At 49.5% G+C, this 19,842-nt stretch overlaps 1 protein-coding gene across 1 annotated transcript in view; it reads left to right on the forward strand.

Moving 5' to 3' along the window:
* Positions 1–19,842, forward strand: part of TTF2 (transcription termination factor 2) — a 52,901-nt gene that overhangs the window by 23,035 nt on the left and 10,024 nt on the right. The window contains exons 5-18 of the mRNA XM_056115283.1: positions 837–1,856; positions 2,160–2,274; positions 2,766–2,912; positions 3,791–3,918; positions 5,564–5,645; positions 7,323–7,442; positions 9,086–9,236; positions 12,208–12,313; positions 15,448–15,629; positions 16,287–16,440; positions 16,706–16,797; positions 17,810–17,892; positions 18,181–18,299; positions 19,287–19,457. Coding sequence (XP_055971258.1) covers positions 837–1,856; positions 2,160–2,274; positions 2,766–2,912; positions 3,791–3,918; positions 5,564–5,645; positions 7,323–7,442; positions 9,086–9,236; positions 12,208–12,313; positions 15,448–15,629; positions 16,287–16,440; positions 16,706–16,797; positions 17,810–17,892; positions 18,181–18,299; positions 19,287–19,457 — 2,670 coding nt within the window. The remainder of the gene's footprint in view (positions 1–836; positions 1,857–2,159; positions 2,275–2,765; positions 2,913–3,790; positions 3,919–5,563; positions 5,646–7,322; positions 7,443–9,085; positions 9,237–12,207; positions 12,314–15,447; positions 15,630–16,286; positions 16,441–16,705; positions 16,798–17,809; positions 17,893–18,180; positions 18,300–19,286; positions 19,458–19,842) is intronic.

Here is a 19,842-nt window from a genome sequence, read left to right on the forward strand (position 1 = left end):
TTCTAAAATTTTAGAAAATTAGGGTCTGCAGAAATCTCTGCAGTGAGCTGATCAGTTCCGAGATTCTTTTGTGCATCTCTGGATCATGGCCTTTAATGAGCTAAATAGCAGCCAGGGGCAGTTTGTGGGCATGACATCAGGGTGCCATAGGGACAGGGATGTGAGTAGGAACGGCCCATGCCCTATCCCTTGAGGTCTCGAGTCTGCAGTCACTGGTCCTGCATACCTGGGCTTTTCATTGGGTTCCGGAAGTTGGCGGCCACCGGAATTCCTTGGGGGCAGGTGGAGGGACGACCCCTGCTCCCGTCTCAGGCACCCCAGTAAAATCAGCCTGGTGCAAGGTCCGGAGGCATCTCTGTAGTGAGCTGCTCGGTTCTGAGATTCTTTTGTGTGTCTCTGGGTCATGGCCATTAATAAGCTTAAAAATCTGACCTCTTTCTTGAAGCCCAAAAAAGCAGTGATTGTGGACAGAGAAGGAGCCGAACAATCAGGAACATCAGTTTCTGTGAGAGTTTTGGGTGGTCTTGGGAGAGGGACTGGGGCCATCCCTGGTGGTGCTCAGGACTGTTTCTGGCTGGCTCTACTTCGTGGGCCCCTCAAGCCCGGGGGGGGGGGGGTCTTTGGGCCTTGACGGCAGGTGCCTCCCCCTGTGCCGTCTCTCCAGATCCTGTTTGTGAGTTTGGCACACAGTCTTCTATAAAGGCAGAAGTGGTTGCAGGAGTGTTCCAAGAAAATGGGCTGTTTTCTCTCTGTTTCCATTTCCTCCGAGGAAGAAAGTCTCAGATAGGAAGGTTGGATCAGTATGTCTGACGAAAATTATTTCCTTTGTCTTTTAGGATCCTGATTTCAAGGAAGAAGAACATGGTGTAGTCATTAAATCCCAGCCTGCCTCTGATCCATTTTACAGTCTTTCCAGCCAGCAGAGAAACCCATTTAAGGTACTTAACAAGAATCAAGAATCTTCCCTCTGGAGACAGTTCCTCAAAGGTGAGGATGAGAAAAACTTGGCTGATAAGAAGCAAAGGACAAAGGAAGATGACATCTTGGGTCAGGGGAGGGAGCAGAAGACTGAATCTGTGATTGAGGAGAAACAATGGAAGCCAAAATGCGCGAATGAAAAAAAGAAACAGAAGCCCACAGCTCAGTGCCAGGTGGAGAAAGATTGCTCGTCCAACCTGGAGGTCAGGAAGAAGCAAGTAGCCACTCAAGAGAAGCAGCAAGGGCAAAGGACAGAGGTTCCTAGTGAAGCGAAGGCGACTGAAGGGACCGACCAAAAAGACCTGTTGGTGACTGCATTCACGCAGAGCCACGATGGTGACCTAACAAAGTCCATTGCATCCTTTCCAAAGAAATCACATTGGAACAGCCAGCCAGTGAAGGAAGGAGCAGCGCCTCTGAGGGCAGAGGGATGCAGACCTTTACCGCAGGAAGCTCACAGCCAGAGCCCACCGGGCAAGCCTCAGAAGGGGGCACACCTCCACAAGGAGCACCCCAGGGACCTGGAAGCCAGCAGCACGGAGCACAGCCCCGGCACACAGACCGAGCACGTCCGGGCTCAGCCAGGGCCAGTGGTACCTCCTGCGGCACTGGCCGCCGGGCTGTCCTGGGAAGCCCGACGAGCGGCTGACTCTAGCAGCAGTGACAGCGAGGAGGACGAGGGGGCCTCGGAGTACCTGACGCCGGGGAGCCCCTTACTCTTTGATGAGACTCCAGACTCCCTGAAGGAGGACCCCAGCCCCCCTGCTCAGGGCATGCAGAAAAGACCGTCTCCTGTCGGAGGGGTTGCCCAGAAGGTGGGAGCTCTAGACCTGGAGGCCCGGCGGACGTACCTCACCACGCAGCTGAGACAGAAGAAGGTAACTGGTGCCTCCTGGGTTTTGCTTGGCAGGTTGGGGCCCTGCTTGCAGGATGGGTTACGAAAAGGATGGGTTATTGTTGTGAAAAGGCTCGAAGCTGGGTGCTCGCTTTCTGTTTTTTGTGGGACTTAGATTCTCAGGATTAAGTGAGCTGGATGGAAGATGTAAGCCCCACCAAACCCCAGGTGTCGAACGTCATGAAAAGGCCTTAATTTTGGAGCTCCAGCATTTTAGACTATGGCTGTCTAACATTGTGCCCAACACTCAGAAGGAGAGCTCATCTTGGGGGGGTCTGTTTTGCAGAGCACACTGGCGTCGGTGAATGTCCAGGCTCTTCCAGACAAGGGCCAGAAGTTGCACAAGCAAATCCAGGAGCTGGAGGATGCACTCGGCGCCCTTGCACTCTGCCCAGAGCAAGGTAATTCTTTGCAATCAGAACTTGGGCCTTGCGCGAGGGCCCAGGTGTTGCATCCAGCCAACCTGGGCTTGATCCCTGGTGTCGCATATGGTCCCCCGAACACCATCAGGAGTAATTCTGGGGGCAGAGTGTGACCCAGACATTGTCAGGTGCGACTCAGACAACAAGCAAACAAAAAGAACGTAGGCCTCACATAAACTCACAAGAGACATTTGCAAAACTGCTCCAGTAAAGAATCATCTTGATTCGTGTGTCCTTCCGTTTTGTTACCTATTCCCATGCTTTCTTTAACATTGTATCAATGATGTACAGAGGCTCCTGTTTCCTGTCAATCAAGCTCCTTCTCGTTGTTTAAGCAACCACGTAAAATCCTGTGCTTGCAGGAAAACTTCCCCAGCTCATTGAAATGATGGTGTCCCGGTCCTTCACCTCATGCATATAAGCTCTTCGCCTTTCTAAATGTTAAACTGTTCTCTCGTTTCTCTGGGCAGATACTCATGAGACAAGTAACACTCAAGTACCGCAGCAGAGTAACTTCTCCAAGCCTGCCTCTGAGCCTCCCCACTTGGTGGCCCCCCAGCCCCTACAGCGTCAGGAACTGCAGCATTTTCGGGGGCAGACAGCTACCAGAGAAACTGGTCAGTGCCATGGAGGTAAGACATGTAAGTTGCAGTGCTTCTGAGTCATGGGCGACCTGGCGGATGTCTCGGCATCCATGTGAGGTGGGGACATTCTGGGGTTGTCAGTTGCCTGTGAGATCCAGATCATGATGCCCAGCTGAGCTTTGCACAGTATTAATTAGATCATGGGGGACAGTGACCACATCTTGCCTTCCTCGGTGGGCCTGTATCAGCCAATCCACACACCAGCATGTTGGAGACATCCAGTAAGTATTTGTGTGTATAGAAACTCCAACGCACATCCCAGGAAGGGGGGTCAACCCACAATTGTTTGTGGATTCTGTGTCTGTGTGCGTGACCCCAAAATGGTCGACAGCAGAAAAGACCGAAGACCAGTGGAACCGTGAAGATGAGACTGTGTGTGTGTGTGTATGCCCTGTGCACTTGTATGAGCAAAAGAACACAGATATTACAGGTTGTCTTAATTTTCCATTTTATTTCTTTTGTTTTAATTTTTTGTTTTTATTTCTATTTTTTTCCTTTTTTGGGTCACACCTGGCGATGCACAGGGGTTAATACTGGCTTTGCACTCACTCAGGAATTACTCCTGGCGGTGCTCAGGGGATCATATGGGATGCTGGGACTCGAACCCGAGTCGGCCGCGTGCAAGGCAAATGTCCTACCCGCTGTATTCTCACTCCAGCCCCCTTTTTATTTCTTTGGGGTAATAGTTTTAAGGAAGAGTGGAGCAGACTGGGGTAGAGGAGGCGGGAGGCAGGAAGGCAAGAATTGGGGTCTTCAGAACTCCAGCATCTGACTGACAAGGCCCGGTCACCTTAAGACCTGGGCAGGACCTCATCTTGCTGTGTTGTCATATGACCCCCTCTTGTGCTCAGGCCTTGCACATCTCGATCCCTTCCATGCTGTTTGGAAGGTCACAAGTGAAGCCATTGAGGAGCTGCATCAGTCCCTCAAGTCTTGTCCTGGTGATTCCGCCATGGCAGAGGACCCCGCTGGGCTGAAGGTGAGTTGGTGCGCACGGCGAGGGTGCTGTCCTGCAGCCTGCATCTCGGTGTCTTCCTTCTGGGCATTGTCTTTTCTGCTGAGCATTGAAAGGGGGGAAAAAATCACCTTTCCCCTCCTTAAAGCCATAAAGTGGCCCATGTCTGGCAGAAGAGGATCCGTGTATGGCCCCTTGAAAGCTGGGGCACAGAGGCGAAGTTGCTTCCTGAACTTGAGCGAGCTGAAGTTCATTCTCATGGCATCTGTTTAAGAGGTGCTAGAGAATGGCCTTAGACAGGGAGAGATCGTGTATTGAAGTGTACTGTAGACTGTATACGAAGAACAAAGGGAGTCAAAATAAGGGAAAAGTCACTCAGAGTCACTGTTTCTTTCCTGCCTACTTGGTGCCAAAAAAAAAAATAAACATTCAAAAAATTGGAGGAGTAGGTGCTATAGGAACTATAGGTAAAGGTAAAGGTAAAGGCCCTCCCGTTGATCGTCGATTTGCTCGAGCGGGCCCAGTAACGTCTCCATTGGAGACTTTGTTGTTACTGTGTCTGGCATATCGAATACTCTCGGTAGCTTGCCGGGCTCTCCGAGAGGGGCGGAGGATTCGAACTCGGGTCGGCCATGTTGGCCGCTTGTAAGGCGAACGCCCTACCCGCTGTGCTATCACTCCAGCCCATAGGAACTATAGTGATAGTATAGTGGGTAAGGGACTAGCCTTGCACACAGCTGACCTGGGTTCAATCCCTGGCATCCCATATGGTCCCTCGGACCTGCTAGGAGTGAGTGGTCCATGAACTCATAGCTAGGAGTAAGCCCTAAGCACCGGGTGTGGCTCAAAAGCGGAAAGAAAAGGAACTGGAGGAGGAGTAAAGATAGAACAGCTAGAGACCGGACCAGAACGATAGTACAGCAGGTAGGGCATTTGCTTTGCACGCGGCCGACCTGGGTTCAATCCCTGGCATCCCATATGGTCCCCCAAGCACTCCCAGGAGTAATTCCTGAGTGCAGAGTCGGGAGGAACCCCTGAGCATTGCTGCGTATGACCCCCCCTCCCCCAAACAAAAAAAAAAGAACAGCTATTTGGTCATTCAAGGGAAGATCCAGGGATTGGTGATTGGTGGCGGGTCCCCGAGCTGGGTGCGGCGGTGGGGCTGGAGGCCACAGGCCTCTTGTCTCGAGTGTGTTTATGATAGCAGAAGCACGGGAGATGTGGAAGCATCACTGTGGCGCTTTGAACAGGGGTGTGTTTTGAAGACGATTTTGTCACCAAGTACAGGATAAAGGGGAGTGGGGGAAGACTGGAAGGAGGCTCCAGTTAAGGACGGGGCAGTCCCGATGGGCAGAGCACACGGAGTCATGGCTGCAGAAACAGGGGTCGCGTTTAGGAGATGAGGAGGAAAAGCACGTGGAATGGCTGGTGACTGGGCAGACCAAGCAGGAGCCCTGGCTGTGATGTGGTGGGTGCTCGTGACATCCTATGGGTTGACTGTCCTGGCTGACTGGGCGTGGGGTGACCCGGCGCACACTGGAGCAGGGGCTCCACGTGTCGGCTTTCCCAACAACTCGGAGACAGGGACGAGGAGTAGAGCAGGGCGCCCAGGGCCCAGCACCCCCGTCCTGCGAATTCTGACTTGGCTTTTGTTCATTGCCTCTGTCAGGTCCCCTTGCTGCCACACCAGAAGCAGGCCCTGGTCTGGCTGCTCTGGCGGGAGAGTCAGAAGCCACGAGGAGGAATTCTGGGTAAGCTGGGTGCTGTGGCCGTGCCCGCACTGTGTGTCTGCAGAGCTCTTCCTCCGTGCTGTCCACAGAAAGGACACTGAGCCGGGAGCACTCAGCATGAACACTCAGCTGTGGGGTTGCCAGGTAGATGCCAGCTCTGGCCGACTGGACAGAGGAGAGTGGCCTCCGGTGGCCCTCAGACTCTGTGAGGTGTCCAGAAGCAGGCTGGGGGGTGGACCCCTGGGAGCAGTGGCCCAAATCGAGTCACCCAGAGTGCCCCATAGCCGCGGTCTGGCCTGCTCTGCTCATCAGGGAGGATCTCCCTGGAGCCTCTCCTGAGCCTCCTGCGTCAGAATCGGAGCCAGAAACCCAAGCCAATCTGCTGTGGTTGGCTTCCAAGGACACATGTGCTCCAGGCTGTACCGTAGGACTCTGGAAAATGCTTGACTTCTAGAAAATCTGGCAGCCATCCACTGTGGCCAGAGAGTGGCTGTGTTGGAGTCCCCCAGGGCGACCCTCAGGTTGAATGATTTGCAAGGACGTCAAGGATGCAGGGTGGTCATGGCTCATAACAGAAAAATTTAAAAAGTGAGCATGACTTGACTCAAATAGCCATCAGCCAGGGGAAGGCACCACTGGCCATGGCCAGGGAGCACCAGGTCATATTCCTGGAGGACTCTTGCTTCCTGGGGGTGGAGTCACGTTTGGATACACACAAGGAGCATTCCCACCTTGGGGGAGTTAGCTGGGATTACTCATGCTCGTCAGACACTGGGCGCCCTGGTTTTCCTGGGCTGGTCACAGGCAGCTTCCGCAGTATGGAGAGTCCTGTTGTCTGCAGTCTGGTGCCGCTAGCACGCTTTCCCATCCTGGGAGTGCTGCTCACCTCCTTGAATCCACATCGCAGATGCCAACCCAGAGCCAACCTCACCTGCCATGCCAGTCTTTCCCAGAGTAGCAGGCAGCCCGCACAGTGGTGGGGCCAGGATGCCAGCTAGTGTTTGCGTCCCTTGTTACTTCTGCTTGTGCTGCAATGATTAGGTGAAAATGACGATAGTAAGGCACTAGAGGCTGTGAATCCCGAGACATGCCTGCATACTGGCCCGGTGAAAATACCCCCGGTGTTCCTTTATGCCCCTGATCAATTAGTGAGTTAGATAAGTGACATTCTGGGCCGACTCCTAAGTCCAGATGTGCAGCAGTGCTAGTCGAATCTGTAGGAGGATATGTCCTCTAAAGGCCCATCTTTGTACTGTTGAACAGAAACAAAGCCACGAGGCCGCAACATAGCTTGAGATGATTGACACAGGTGGTTCTAGTAAATACTCTAGCTCAGCGACTAGAATGAGATCTAAAGGATCTGTCGTGGTTGTTAGTTGAGGGACAGCTGGTCGCAGTGCCCATGGGACCGCGCAGGGTTAGGCCTCAGACCCAGTACATGTCAGAGTGTGCATATATGCCCCACCCTGGCCCAAGAAAAGAGTTAAAATTTTATAAAAATAGCAAATGCTTTTGATGTAGATTTCACCGTGAGTGGTGAGAGTGAGGGCTGATTTTAATTAGGACGTGAAGAAATGATTGGGGTGGCAGGAGTCCTGGCATGGTAGCAGCGGCAGCAGAGAATGAAGATGAGAACTGCTGAGTCGGTTCGTTCTTGGCACTCATTAACGCTCCCGTTTCTGGTTGTTTTCTCCCCAGCGGATGACATGGGATTAGGAAAAACCCTGACAATGATCGCACTCATTCTTACCCAGAGAAATCGGGAGAGAACCAAAGAAAAGGACAACAGAAAAGCTGTGACTTGGCTTTCCAGAGAAGGTGCGCGGAGGGACCCTGCCAGCCTGCCCTGCCCGGGCATTCTCGAAGGCCAGAGTTCTTCCACCTCGAGGGGGCTGTTGGGGGCAGGGGGCGTCACCCACTGGAAAACCAGTGCTGGGCTACTTGCCTTGGTATAATGCCTGATCTGAATGTACTAGTTATCTGTGATCATCTTTTGCATTTTAGCATGGACTTATATTAAATGTGGTTGTGAAAGTTCTTATGGAGAAAGCTCAGGCTCTAGAAGACTTATCTTAAGCAGAGAAATGACTCTTTTCCTAAATGTTGAGATAGCAATAGGATAAATTTGAATTAAATAAATTTGGATTTGATAAATTTGGCTTTTGGGGGGTTAATTTTTCAAGAGGAATCTGACACAGATGCAGATTTTAGCCACCATTGCAAAAGACATTTCTAGTGAGTCTGAGGTTCCAGAAATTTCAAACTCTACATAGGATCTCTTTTTCTGGTTTATTTTGTTTCCTTTGATTTTTGGTGCAAACAAAATCAGAACCCAGGGCCTTCTCCATGCAAAGCTTGCATTCTATTGATGTCTGGCTATTTTTTTTTGTTTTGGGGCCACAACTGGGCATGGTCAGGAATTACTTCTAACTGTGCTCAGAGATTGCTCCTTGTGGTGCTTGGGAGATCGAACTTGGGTTGGTCTCGGGTTGGTCTCATGCAAGGCAAATGCCCTACTTGCTGTACTATCTCCCTGGTCTAGTCGTGGCAACTTTCATCTTATTTCAGCCATTTTTAAACTGTAATAACTGTAGGGGCTGGAGCAATAGCACTGTGGGTAGGGCGTTTGCCTTGCATGCAGCTGACCCGGGTTTGATTCCCAGCATCCCATATGGTCCCCCGAGCACCGCCAAGAGTGATTCCTGAGTGCATGAGCTAGGAGTAACTCCTGTGCATCGCCCGTGTGACCCAAAAAGCAAAAAAAAAAGAAAGAAAGAAAAAACCATAAATATCATAACTGTAAATTCTTTAAAGGTCTGGCAGAGCATGAATAGGCAACACTGCACGTTCAGTAGCATGGACGTGAATAACTATCAATTTATTTTAGATAATTGAAAAATCCATAGCCATCTGCTCCTGGGACAGATGCTGTGCTGTCAGGTCCTGGGTCCCTGTGTGGAGTAGCATACGTGCACACAGGGGAGGAGTCTTGGTACGAATACCATCATCACTAACTGGGAATGTTTATCTCAGGGACGGATTTTCAGTGTGGGTTGATTCAGCCATGCTTTTCAGGAAAAAAGTAACAGTGTTCTGTAATACATCAGCTCAGGGGGTTTTGGGGCATGATTCAGCTTCTCCCTTCTACCTCGTCTCCGAAAGCCCTGTTGGTTTTTAACGACTAAGGCCAAGGTCGAATGTGGCTGACTTCCGTCTCCTCCTAATTTAGCCTTTGTGTCTGACAGACACTTTTATAGCGGAAAATAAAGAAATAATTGTTTTGGGTTAAAAGACAGCCTCTTCCATTCCCTAGGCCGTAAGCTGGGTAGTAGAAACGAGAGCAGCAGTTGTTCAGAGATCGAGTGACGTCAGGAGAAAGTCTTGACTATGAGAAGTTACAGGTATTTTGGTGAGCATAACTTGGTGTCGGCTTTTGTTGTGTCTCTTTTTCCCTCCTCAAGACTCCTCTGAGTGTGTTTCCCACGGAACGCTAATCGTCTGCCCTGCTTCCCTGATCCATCATTGGAAAAACGAGGTGGAGAAACGTGTGAGCAGCAGCAGACTCAGAGTCTGCCTCTATCACGGGCCACACCGGGAGCAGCGTGCCAGAGTGTGAGTCTGTGGGGGGTGTGGCAGGCGCCTTGGCAAGCCCCTGGCACCTGGGCTGATGGATCTGGGAGGACTGAAGACAGTCTCGTCTCCAGCTGGAAAGAGGATGTTGTTCCTTTGCTCTGTCCTTGTCCCTCTTTCCAGCAGAACTTCTTGGGAGGAGGCCTTGGCTGCCAGCCAGTTGCAGCGTCCCCTGGTCGAAGAGGCTCCCTCTCACTCACCTCTTGGCTGCCAAATTTCTGATTCCAGATTCATGTTTTTGTACTATTAAGTGTGAATGGAACCAGTCAGACTTCAAGGCATCTTTGATGCAGTACTAATTAGTTGATATGTCTGATCATATTTTAATTATGTGTATAGATGTGTGTGTGTGTGTGTGTGTGTGTGTGTGTGTGTGTGTGTGTGTGTGTTGGGGGAGTGGAAACATAGCTGGTAATATTCCAGGCTCTTTGATCAAGATTGTCCAGGGATGGTGTATGGTGCTGGGACTTAAACAGGGGTTAGCTGCATGCAAGGCAAGTGCCTGAACCCCTGCACTATTGCTCCAGAACAACATTCAGGAATTATTTTGTTGTTGTTTTGGGACCACACCCAGTGATACGCAGGGGTCACTGCGAGAAGACCTCGGCCCGCCAAATGGTGCCGGGGATTCAAATGGAGTCAGCCACATGTAAGGCCTTAACCCCTCGACTGTCTTTCTGGCCCCAGGGCCCTACTTTTCATAGATGAACTGCCCAAATCGGAGAATGAATGGCTCCCCCGATGGTGCTCCCCCTCCCGTCCCCACAGTTGTGGTGCTCAGGACGGTGTGCAGTGCTCAGAAAACTAGGCCGTGGCAAACACCTGGTTGCTGCTTGCTTGGGCTCGGTGGCTGTGTGCGGGGCTCACCCTCCTGCCATGGGGTCTGCTTGTCTTTCTTCATCCTGGTGGGCGTTAGTTGTGGTGTGCAGCCCCCCTGCCTCTGCTCTAGAAATTGCTTGGAGTTGTGGTACCAGGGGTCCCATACTCCAGAGTCCAGGCAGGGCTCTACATAGGAGAGCCTCTGGGGACTGCCCTCGTGACTTCATGCTTGCACGGTGGGCACTTCCGCTGCCGAGCTCCCCACCCCAGGCCCACCCCAGCCCCTGCCTCCACAGAGCTGTTTGTTACTTGTGCTGACTGAGGACTGGTGATTCTTGCACAGTTGCAGCTGTGGTGCCCGCCTGTGGGGACCTTGCGGCTCCAGGGTTCACACTTGGCCATAGGGCTCACTGCGGGTTGGTTGCATCTTAGCTGTCTTGCTTGTACAGTGCTCGCCGGGACTTGCTGCAGTGCTTACAGACATGCATGCCAGAGGCTGACTTTCTAACCACAGTGGTCACACATCTAAAGGTGATGGGGCTGGCACCTCTTTTTTTGTGACTCTAACACACTCCCCCCCGTGCTTCCTCCAGAAACTGCTTCCAGCTCCGGGGATCACAGCCAGGGCATGTGGACACCAGAGATCTGCCCGCATGGCTGCACACTTGTAAAGCTTCCTCTGCCCCCTCGGGCCAGAGGTGGTGATTTAAGTAGGCTTTGACTTTTGGCTTTGACTTTGACTTTTGGGTATTGTTCCTAATTGGGCTATGAAGGGCGTGTTGAAAACTTGGCTGATCTGTTTGACATTTTTAGAACAAAAGTTCTTCTAAGTCATCTCTTACCTTCTCAAAAACAAGGCGGTGGTCCTTTGGGTTTTTTTTGGGGGGGATGTTTGGTTTTTTTTTTCTTTTTGGGTCACACCCAGTAATGTTCAGGGGTTCCTCCTGGCTCTGCACGCAGGAATTCCTCCTGGCGGTGCTTGGGGGACCATATGGGATGCTGGGACTTGAACTTGTGTGCAAGGCAAACGCCCTACCCGCTGTACTATCACTCCGGCCTCAAGGCCATGGTCCTTCAGGAGTGAAATTGCCAAATCGGTCATCCCTGGTGTTAGGACACAGCAGTACTCACGACTGAGTACTACTACTACTACTCCAGTAGATGCAAGTGTCAGGCTCTCTGAGGAAGGATATGTAAGTGCCCCGCTCTGCTCGATTTCCCGGAATAAATCATGTCTCACTTGATTGGCACTTTTACATGTGGACTGTGCTTGTTGACTGATTGGAATCATTCTCAATTTTCCTCCTTTCTGCCTCTGAATTGGGCATGTCATTTTCATCAGGACTGCGTCTTGAATTTCTCTCGGAGCACAGAATCAAGGTCAATGGAAAAAGATCATGCCTTTTGTTACGATGTCTTGCTGTGTAAAGAGTATGGGCAAGATAAACTGAATGTGTACACCCTGTGTTTTTATACCCAGTTGCCAAAGCCTGATAAGTAGATACTCACAAATCCATTAGAGGAAGATAAGAAGAAAGCTCCTTGCTTTGAGCATTCTTATTCCCCAGGGCTTTAGCATCGCCTATGTTGAAGCACCACGAAAATGTCAATTCCCATCTCTGCCCTACTTTCTGCTCTGGCCTGATCATATCAAGCTTAGTTTGACTTCACTTGAAGGTTTTCCTTTCTGACTCATTGGTTGGAAAAAAGGAGACTATCCTGACCGTTGTCTGTAAAGAATAGCAGGAAGGCCAGAGAGACCGTGCAGGCGTTTGCTGCACCGTCTCTTCACATGGCCAGCCCTGTTCCGTCCCCAGCACTCCATGTGCCCACCCAGTAGCCCCCAGGATGATCCCTGAGCACAGAGCCAGGAGTCGGCAATAAACCCGAATACAGCCACCTGTGACTCACAAGGCAAAATAAGAAAACAACAACAACAACAAAATAGTTTATTTTTATCCCTTGCTATAAGGAAGTCAAGTGAGAAGGATTTACCTCTCAAGAGTTGTGTGTGGATTACAGACATAGAATTCTCCAGTGCTTCCTGCAGTCAGCACTGTTCTGAAGGGATTCCCTGGCCCTCGTCTGAGCCCGGGATGGATTATTGACCTTTCGCTCTGTGTTGTTTTTACAGCCTGGCTACCCATGACATTGTGGTCACCACCTACAGCATTCTGGCCAAGGAGGTCCCTACGAAGAAGCCGGAGGAGGAGAGCCCAGGTGGCGATCTCAGCATGGAGGTGAGGCTTGGGGCTGCCTGGGAAGTGAGACTAGCCACACGTCTTTTAGCGGTGTCAGAGAGACAGCGAGGACACCTTCTGGGGGATCAGGAGTAGCCCCCAAATTCAGCCATGAAATCAAAGAGCTTTTTCCTCTTTCCCTTCTCTCTTCTAGAATAACCTTGTTAGTGATACAGGTTGAGGCTAGCACAATTTTGAGGTTTTTTGAGTGTCTTTCTCTCTGTCTCTCTATCTCTCTCTGTCTTTATCTCTGTCTCTCTCTCTTTCTCTCTCTCTCTCTCTCTCTGAGCTAAGAATGCATCCATTGCAATTGTGTAATCATCAGATGAATGAACACAGGAATACCTCACTTATTCAAGTTTTTATTTTAGGCTCTTTGGGGTATACTCAGGATATTTTTTATATTTCGTGTGGAAATGAATTTTAGGGCCAGAGAGATAGTAAAAGGGACAAAGCCTGTAGTCCTTATTTTGGCTTTAAGTAATTTCAGTCTTAACTAATTTTACTAAATTTGGAATTGCCCCATCACTCATTCCTTGCTTCCCTTTGACTCCTAGGAATTCGGGGTTGCAAAGAACAGATGGGACTTTAAAGGACGGTGTGCTAAGTAACCTGGGAATAACCGGGTTAAAAGCTTGTGCATTTGCTGTTGAATTCAGGGTTGTGCCAGTTACAGAGTGAAGAGGTTTTTATCAGTTTTTATTACATTGTTATTGTGGGACTTCATTAAGCATCATTCTAAGAACTGTTGGTTTGCATATGTGTTATTTTTTTGTGCCAGAGTATAGTCACCGATTTCTGTACGCCTCGTACTATATATATATTTTTTCTTATATCCTACAAAACGGCCAACCTGGGTTTGATTCCTCCGCCCCTCTCGGAGAGCCCAGCAAGCTACCGAGAGTATCCAGCCCACCCGGCAGAGCCCGGCAAGCTCCCCGTGGTGTATTCTATATGCCAAAAACAGTAACAACAAGTCTCACAATTTGTTGTGAGACATTACTGGTGCCCGCTCGAGCAACTAGATGAAGAACAGGAGGACAGTGCTACAATATCCCACAAAGAAATGCAGTCATTCTATACCTGTCCCTCTCCTTCTGACTCATTTCACTCAGCATGATACTCTCCATGTTCATCTGTTTATAAGCAAATTTCATGACTTCACTTTTCTTGACAGCTGCATAGTATTCCATTGAGTAGATGTATCATAGCGCATTTTGGCCATTTAATTTCTTCTTTGAGGAATTTTCTTTTCATTTCTTCTCCCCATTTTTTGATGGGGTTGGATATTTTTGTCTTGAAAAATTCTGCCAGTGTTCTGTATAATTTTGATATTAATCCTTTATCAGATGGGTATTGGGTAAATAGTTTTCCCCATTTTGTGGGCTTCATTTCTTTTGAGGTCGCACATCTTTTGTGGTCTTGCCTGCTTGAGGTTCTCTCCCTGTGTCTCCTTATGCCAAGCCAGACCGAAGGCTGCATGGTCCTGCCCTGTGGTCCACCGTTGTGCCTTTTCTTCCCTCTTGAGCACCGCCTCAGCTCCATTCCTCTCTTTCCAGATTGGTTTTGTTTTTTAACCTGCTTCAAGAATCCTTTGGGTACTCTCTTCCCATCTCTGTCCTTCCCACTGACTCCCTGTGGGCTTGGATGTGGCTCCCAGCATCTTGTACTAACTTACGTCCTAACATTTAAGTTAACTAAGAGTCTGCTGTTTGCCAGCTGTGAGTTCAGGCATGAGCAATAGAGCTGTGGTCAAAAGAGATTAAATTTTTTCTGCCAGTAGCAAATTACCAGTAGGGCCTCCTGTGTGTGCATCCTGTCGGGCAATTGTCATAAGCTTTTTTTTTTTTAATCGTTCTTTCTATTCTTTTATTTTTATTTATTTGGCTTTTTGGGTCACAACTGGCGATGCTCAGGGGTTACTCCTGGCTCTGCACTCAGGAATTACTCTTCGTGCTGCTCCAGGGATCATATGGGATGCTGGGGATTGAACCTGGGTCAGCCGCGTGCAAGGCAAATGCCCTACCCACTTTACTATCGCTCCAGCCCCCCTAAGCTTTTTCTTGCCTGCGAACTTGTGAACTTGTAGAGGGTAGGGAATATTCCTTTGTGTTGTCTTAATATTTCAGAACGTTGAGTCATATTTTAGTGCCCTTAATAAAATTTAGTACATATTCTGTATGTGTGGATTTGTAGGCTTGACATCTAGTATAATCTGGCCCCTCACCATTGCTTAAAAGTGGATTGAAAGAATAAAGGAAAATGCAAAATAGGAACAATTTTAAGCTGGCGGTGTGTTTTTGTATTTGTTTTTGGCCATATCTGGCAGTGCTCAGGGTTTACTCCTGGCTCTGTGCTCAGGAATCATTCCTGCCGGTGCTCAGGGGGCCAATATGGGGTGCTTGAGATTAAACCAGGGTCAGCCACATGCAGGACCAGCACCCTCCCTGTGGTATTATTTCTCTGGCTCTTGGGAAAGCTTTATTCTTAGGTTTAGTATTGGGACTTTCAAATGATTCGTTCAGTACATCTGTGAGTTTCGGGTCTGGTTTCTTGGGGTGGAGAGGCAAGGGGATTCTTTCCAAACAGTGCCCAGCACCCCAGGGGCCATGCCTGGTGGTTCTTAGACAACCAGACTCAGTGGTTCTTGGGGGGCGTAAGAAGGGGGGTGTGATAGAGGGACCAGGTGGTCCAAGGGATTTTCCTGTGTACTTGTGTACACAGAACCTCCACCACTGGCCTCTCACTCTGGTGTCTTTATTTTCAGCTTCCAAGCAGTTCTCAGGGGCCCAGGGTCCATTCTCAGGGATACTTGGTAAATCCTGGGCCAGGCAGTTCAGTGACAGGGCGTGGGGACAGGCTTGGCTTCTTGGTTCCAGCACGTTGCAGGCCAGTTGGGCAACGCTGTCGGGACTGGGTCCCTTTGCATGACAGGCCTGTGCGCTTCGCCACTGGGCTGTCCCTTGGCCCACTCTTGGTTTCTTAAGCTTGGTTCTTCAACATACTTGACCTGGGCTCCCAGCTCTGGAGGTGAGACTGGCTTCTTGATACTCACCTATTTCCCCTGATCTGCTGGAGATCACACATTTTCTCATTTTACCCACAGTGTTGGATTTTGCTGGTGTTTCTTTCAGGGCACCTCGACACCTTTGCTTCGCATCAACTGGGCTCGAATCATATTGGATGAAGCCCATAATATCAGGAACCCCCGAGTACAGACTTCATTAGCGGTGTGTAAGCTACAGGCCCAGGCCCGATGGGCCGTCACTGGAACCCCCATTCAGAACAACCTCCTGGACATGTTCTCACTGCTGAAGTGAGTGAGCTCCGGGGTTCTATAGGGGTGGGGGCCACTCGGTAACCCTCATGATTCTTTCATATCTGACAATAAAGCTCCGCTAGGGTGTTGGATTATCTTGGGTAGCAGATGGCAAGCCTGTCAACCTTTAAAGAGCAAAAGAATTCATATTTATAAGAAAATCTGTTCATGGATGGGCTGGTATTGGGCTGATTATGCCCAGCCCTCATGTATGAGGAAAATATAGGACAGATGGAATTAAAGGAAACAAAAGTTTTCTTTAGCCCCATGAATATTTTGGACCACTTCTGCTCTAAAACATGTGGCCTGAGGTTAGGGCTATGGTTGATTTCAAGCAAACAGAAGATTATTGATTTTATAATGCATGTTTTTATTCACGAGCTATGCCTATGTGACCTGTTATGATGAGATAGGCATTGTTTATGGGGGTATTCACATTTTTTTTGGAATGTGGTTTTTGTTGTTTTTGTTACTGACTAGGGCTTTTTGATCTATCTTATGGAGCTTCGCTATGAAATTTGCTTTTAAAAATGATTGGATGACAAACGTAACCAAAAAGTTTGATTCGTTTTTTCATGTTGTATCTTTCCTTGAACTTTTCCTTCATTCTCCCACCTACTCTCTGTCCTTCCTCCACAACAACAATAAAATAAGGTTTCTGCGCTGTTCTCCATTTGATGACTTCACGCTGTGGAAGAGTCAGGTCGACAATGGGTCACAGAAAGGAGGAGAACGGTTAAGTATCGTGACCAAGAGCCTTTTGCTGAGGAGGACAAAGGACCAGCTGGACTCCTCCGGAAAACCCTTGGTGTGTCCCCGCGACTGTCTGGGGGAGCTGGGAGGGACAGCCCTGCCCCTGCTCAGGGCCGAGCCACCTCTGCTTCGCTCGACCTGGGTGCCCCATTCGCTCAGTTTCCTCCCCCCCGTCTTTCTCCGTAGGCAGCCGTGCTGTGCCCGAGTCTTCTTTTAGGAGAGGGGTGGAGCTGTTGTCCAGGGTCTACCTGGGGGCCCCACTCTGTAGTGGTTGGTTCTTTATGTGACTTGACACAGTTTCTTTTTCTTTCACTCTTCAGGTGACGCTGCCTCAGCGCAAATTCCAGCTGCACCGTCTAAAGCTTTCTCAAACTGAGCAGAGTGTCTACAGTGTCCTTTTTGCAAGATCGAGGTGTGTCAGGAGTCACTCACTGAGTGGCTGAGCCTGTGTGACGATCAGTGGTCTGTCTGGGTTCCTCCTCCCTGGTCTCCCTTCTTTCTTCAGCCCCTCACTTGCTCACAGTGCTCTCAACACACACTGAAGGCTTTCAATCCTGTTCTGCCCTGGCTTCCCTGTGTAGGATCCCGGGGTGTGATATGCGGTCTGTGGACACTGTGTCTGACTGGGCCAGGTTGGGAAAGCATCTCCCTGACCTTGGTCCTCCCCTCTTGGACCACATTAAAACTCAAAAACTGCGCTGGAATTCTTCTTGTCGTCTGTCGGTTGTTCTTTGGCTAAAAGTCTTGTCCTTCCCGGAATTCCAGATTCATTCTGTCCCATTTTCTTTCTTTGTGTCTTTTACTCTTCTTAACATACATCTTGATATTATATTGAGTCCTGACATTATATCATTATGTATTAACATTTTGTATAATATTTTTAATTGAATCACCATGAGGTACATAGTTACAAAGCTGTTCATGATCAGGCTTCAGTCATACCATGTTCCAACTCTCATCCCTCCACCAGTTACATTTCCCACCCAATTCCCCTCCCATCCCCCCCTCTCCCACAGGCACTTGTCTTCTCTCTCTCTCTCTCTCTCTCTCTCTCTCTCTCTCTCTCTCCCCCCCCCTCCTTCCCCCCCTTTCTCTTTTTTCACTCTTTCTCTCTCTTCCTCCTTCCCTCTCTCCCTCTCCTTTTGGGCATTATGGTTTGCAATACAGTGCATTAATATTTAAGTTACAAACATTTGTTATTGGTATCAATTAATGCCTGTATGTTATTTTTAAACGATTGGCTTTTAGAAATAATCGCTTCTTTCTCTTTGCCAGTGCTTGCTGGGTGTGACACGATTTAACAAACTGACTGATTATTTTTCAAGGAACCTCCTACAAGCCTGGCCAAGCATGACCATAGGAAGCCTGTGTCACGCCAGTGCCTGTGATAGATACGTGTGTTTTCTTTTTTTGGTCCGAGGCAGGTCAGCTATGCAGTCCTATCTAAAGAGACACGAAAGTGGGAACTGCAAGACTGGAGGAAACCCTGATAATCCATTTAGTAGAGGTAAGCCACAAGAAACTCCGAGAGATCTCTCACTCACGGAAAAGTAGACTCACTGACAGAGAGGGCATGAGTTCTTGGTGTGTGAGACTTGCTTTCGCTGGCGTTCAGGCCACAGTAAAATGCAGTGATCCACAAGCCCTGGCCTGGAGACCTGCATGATGTTTAAACCCCAGAAGTGAGAGGTGCCTGTTACTGCATCTCGGATCAGAGAAGGTTCACGTTGCCTCTTCTGCGTCTCAGCTCCCCCTGCTCTGCCTCTCACTTGTGCTTTGTTTCCCTTCTTGGAAGTGGCGCAGGAGTTCGGGACTGGCGGGTTGGGAGACTCAACCAGGTCCAGCACCGTCCACATCCTGTCGCAGCTGCTGAGGCTCCGTCAGTGCTGTTGTCACCTGTCTCTGCTGAAGTCGGTAAGAGAAGCCCCCGGGCGTGTCTAGGTCTCCTTGCTGGAGCGTGGAAGGCCAGGAGCAGTTCCTGCTTTAGAACGACCTTGACCTTCCTGGAACTTGGAGACTCCGTGGTCTCGAGAACAGTTTTTAATGTTTGTTTTGCAGAGCCTGGCAAGCTCCCCGTGGTGCATTCGATATGCCAAACACAGTAACAACAAGTCTCACGAAGGAGACGTTACTGGACCCGCTCGAGCAAATCGATGAACAACGGGAGGACCGTGACCGTGACTGTGACCGTTTTGATCTATATAGGCTTTGTTTTAAAATGGAAGAATGACCTTTTGTTAAAAGGGAAGCCACATATGAATGCTTCAGTATTTTAGGATGTACGGAAGATCATTTTGTTACTTGTTTTTCTGCCTTTAGCCTGTATTGGGGCTTTTAAGTCCAGTTATGAAAAGTCACCTTTTCTTCTTTTGTGTCAGACACACCCATACGTAACCTGTGACTTGTTCTGTTCATTGCTGTGGAGTTGTAGTCTGATGGTCGGTAACTTGAGAACTGTTCATTCCAGTTGGGAAAAAAAGGAATGATAACGAAGGGAATGTTGTTTGCCTGGCAACTAAGTCTCTAGACGCTGCCCTCATTTGACTTTCTCTTTTTATTATTACTGTCATCGTTGTTGTTTTGGGGCCACACCCTGTAGTGCCCAGGGACTACTCTACTTGTTGTTCAGGAGTCCCTGCCGGTGCTGTTCAAGGAACTGTGTCATGTCAGGGATTGAATCCGGGCCTTCTGCGCAAAGCACATGCCCCTCCATTTATCTTCGATGATACGAGAAAGCTGTGCACATTTCCATTTTAACGAGGGTTTCTCTCAGGAGCTACTGATGGTAAATTAGAATCTGTTTTGCTGGGGACATGTCACATTGCCTGCTTCCCATCCGTGCCTCCTGTGACTGCCTTAGCCCACCGCTTGCTCCTCCTCTCTCTGCCTTGTTCTCCCCAGGCGCTGGATCCCACAGAACTGAAGGGGGAGGGCCTGGTCCTGTCCCTGGAAGAGCAGCTCAGTGCTTTGACGTTATCCGAACTCACCACATCCGAATCATCTTCTACAGTGGCCCTGAATGGCAAATGCTTCAAGATGGAGCTGTTTGAGGATGCAAGAGAGAGCACCAAGGTAGTTTCGTTGCCTCTCTCTGCAGTGAGCCTGGGGCTCCTCACTTGTTTCCTGCAAGGGGTGCCCCATTTGCCTCCGAGCCTGAGAGGGCAGAGCTGAGGTTGTTCGGTTTCCACTGAATTGTATCTTGTGAATGAAACTGGAGTCTTATTCAGTGAGCCTTTAGAGGATGATGTGGGCCAGCCTGGCATCCGGGCAGGGTTTGTGTCAGATTCCAGGGAAAAGAGTTTCTCAGGTTTATGTGAGTGATGAGGCCCTAAGTAAGTGAGCAATTTGTTTCTGGAAAGCTTTCAAGGCTTGACCCGAGAGACAGGAAGAAATCTTAGCACCAGTTTCCCCAATGCACCGAAAGGCCTCCGATTAAGAACACTGTTCCCTACTCAGC

This window comes from Sorex fumeus, unplaced genomic scaffold, assembly GCF_029834395.1.
Source record: "Sorex fumeus unplaced genomic scaffold, SorFum_2.1 ptg000001l, whole genome shotgun sequence".
Taxonomy (NCBI): domain Eukaryota; kingdom Metazoa; phylum Chordata; class Mammalia; order Eulipotyphla; family Soricidae; genus Sorex; species Sorex fumeus.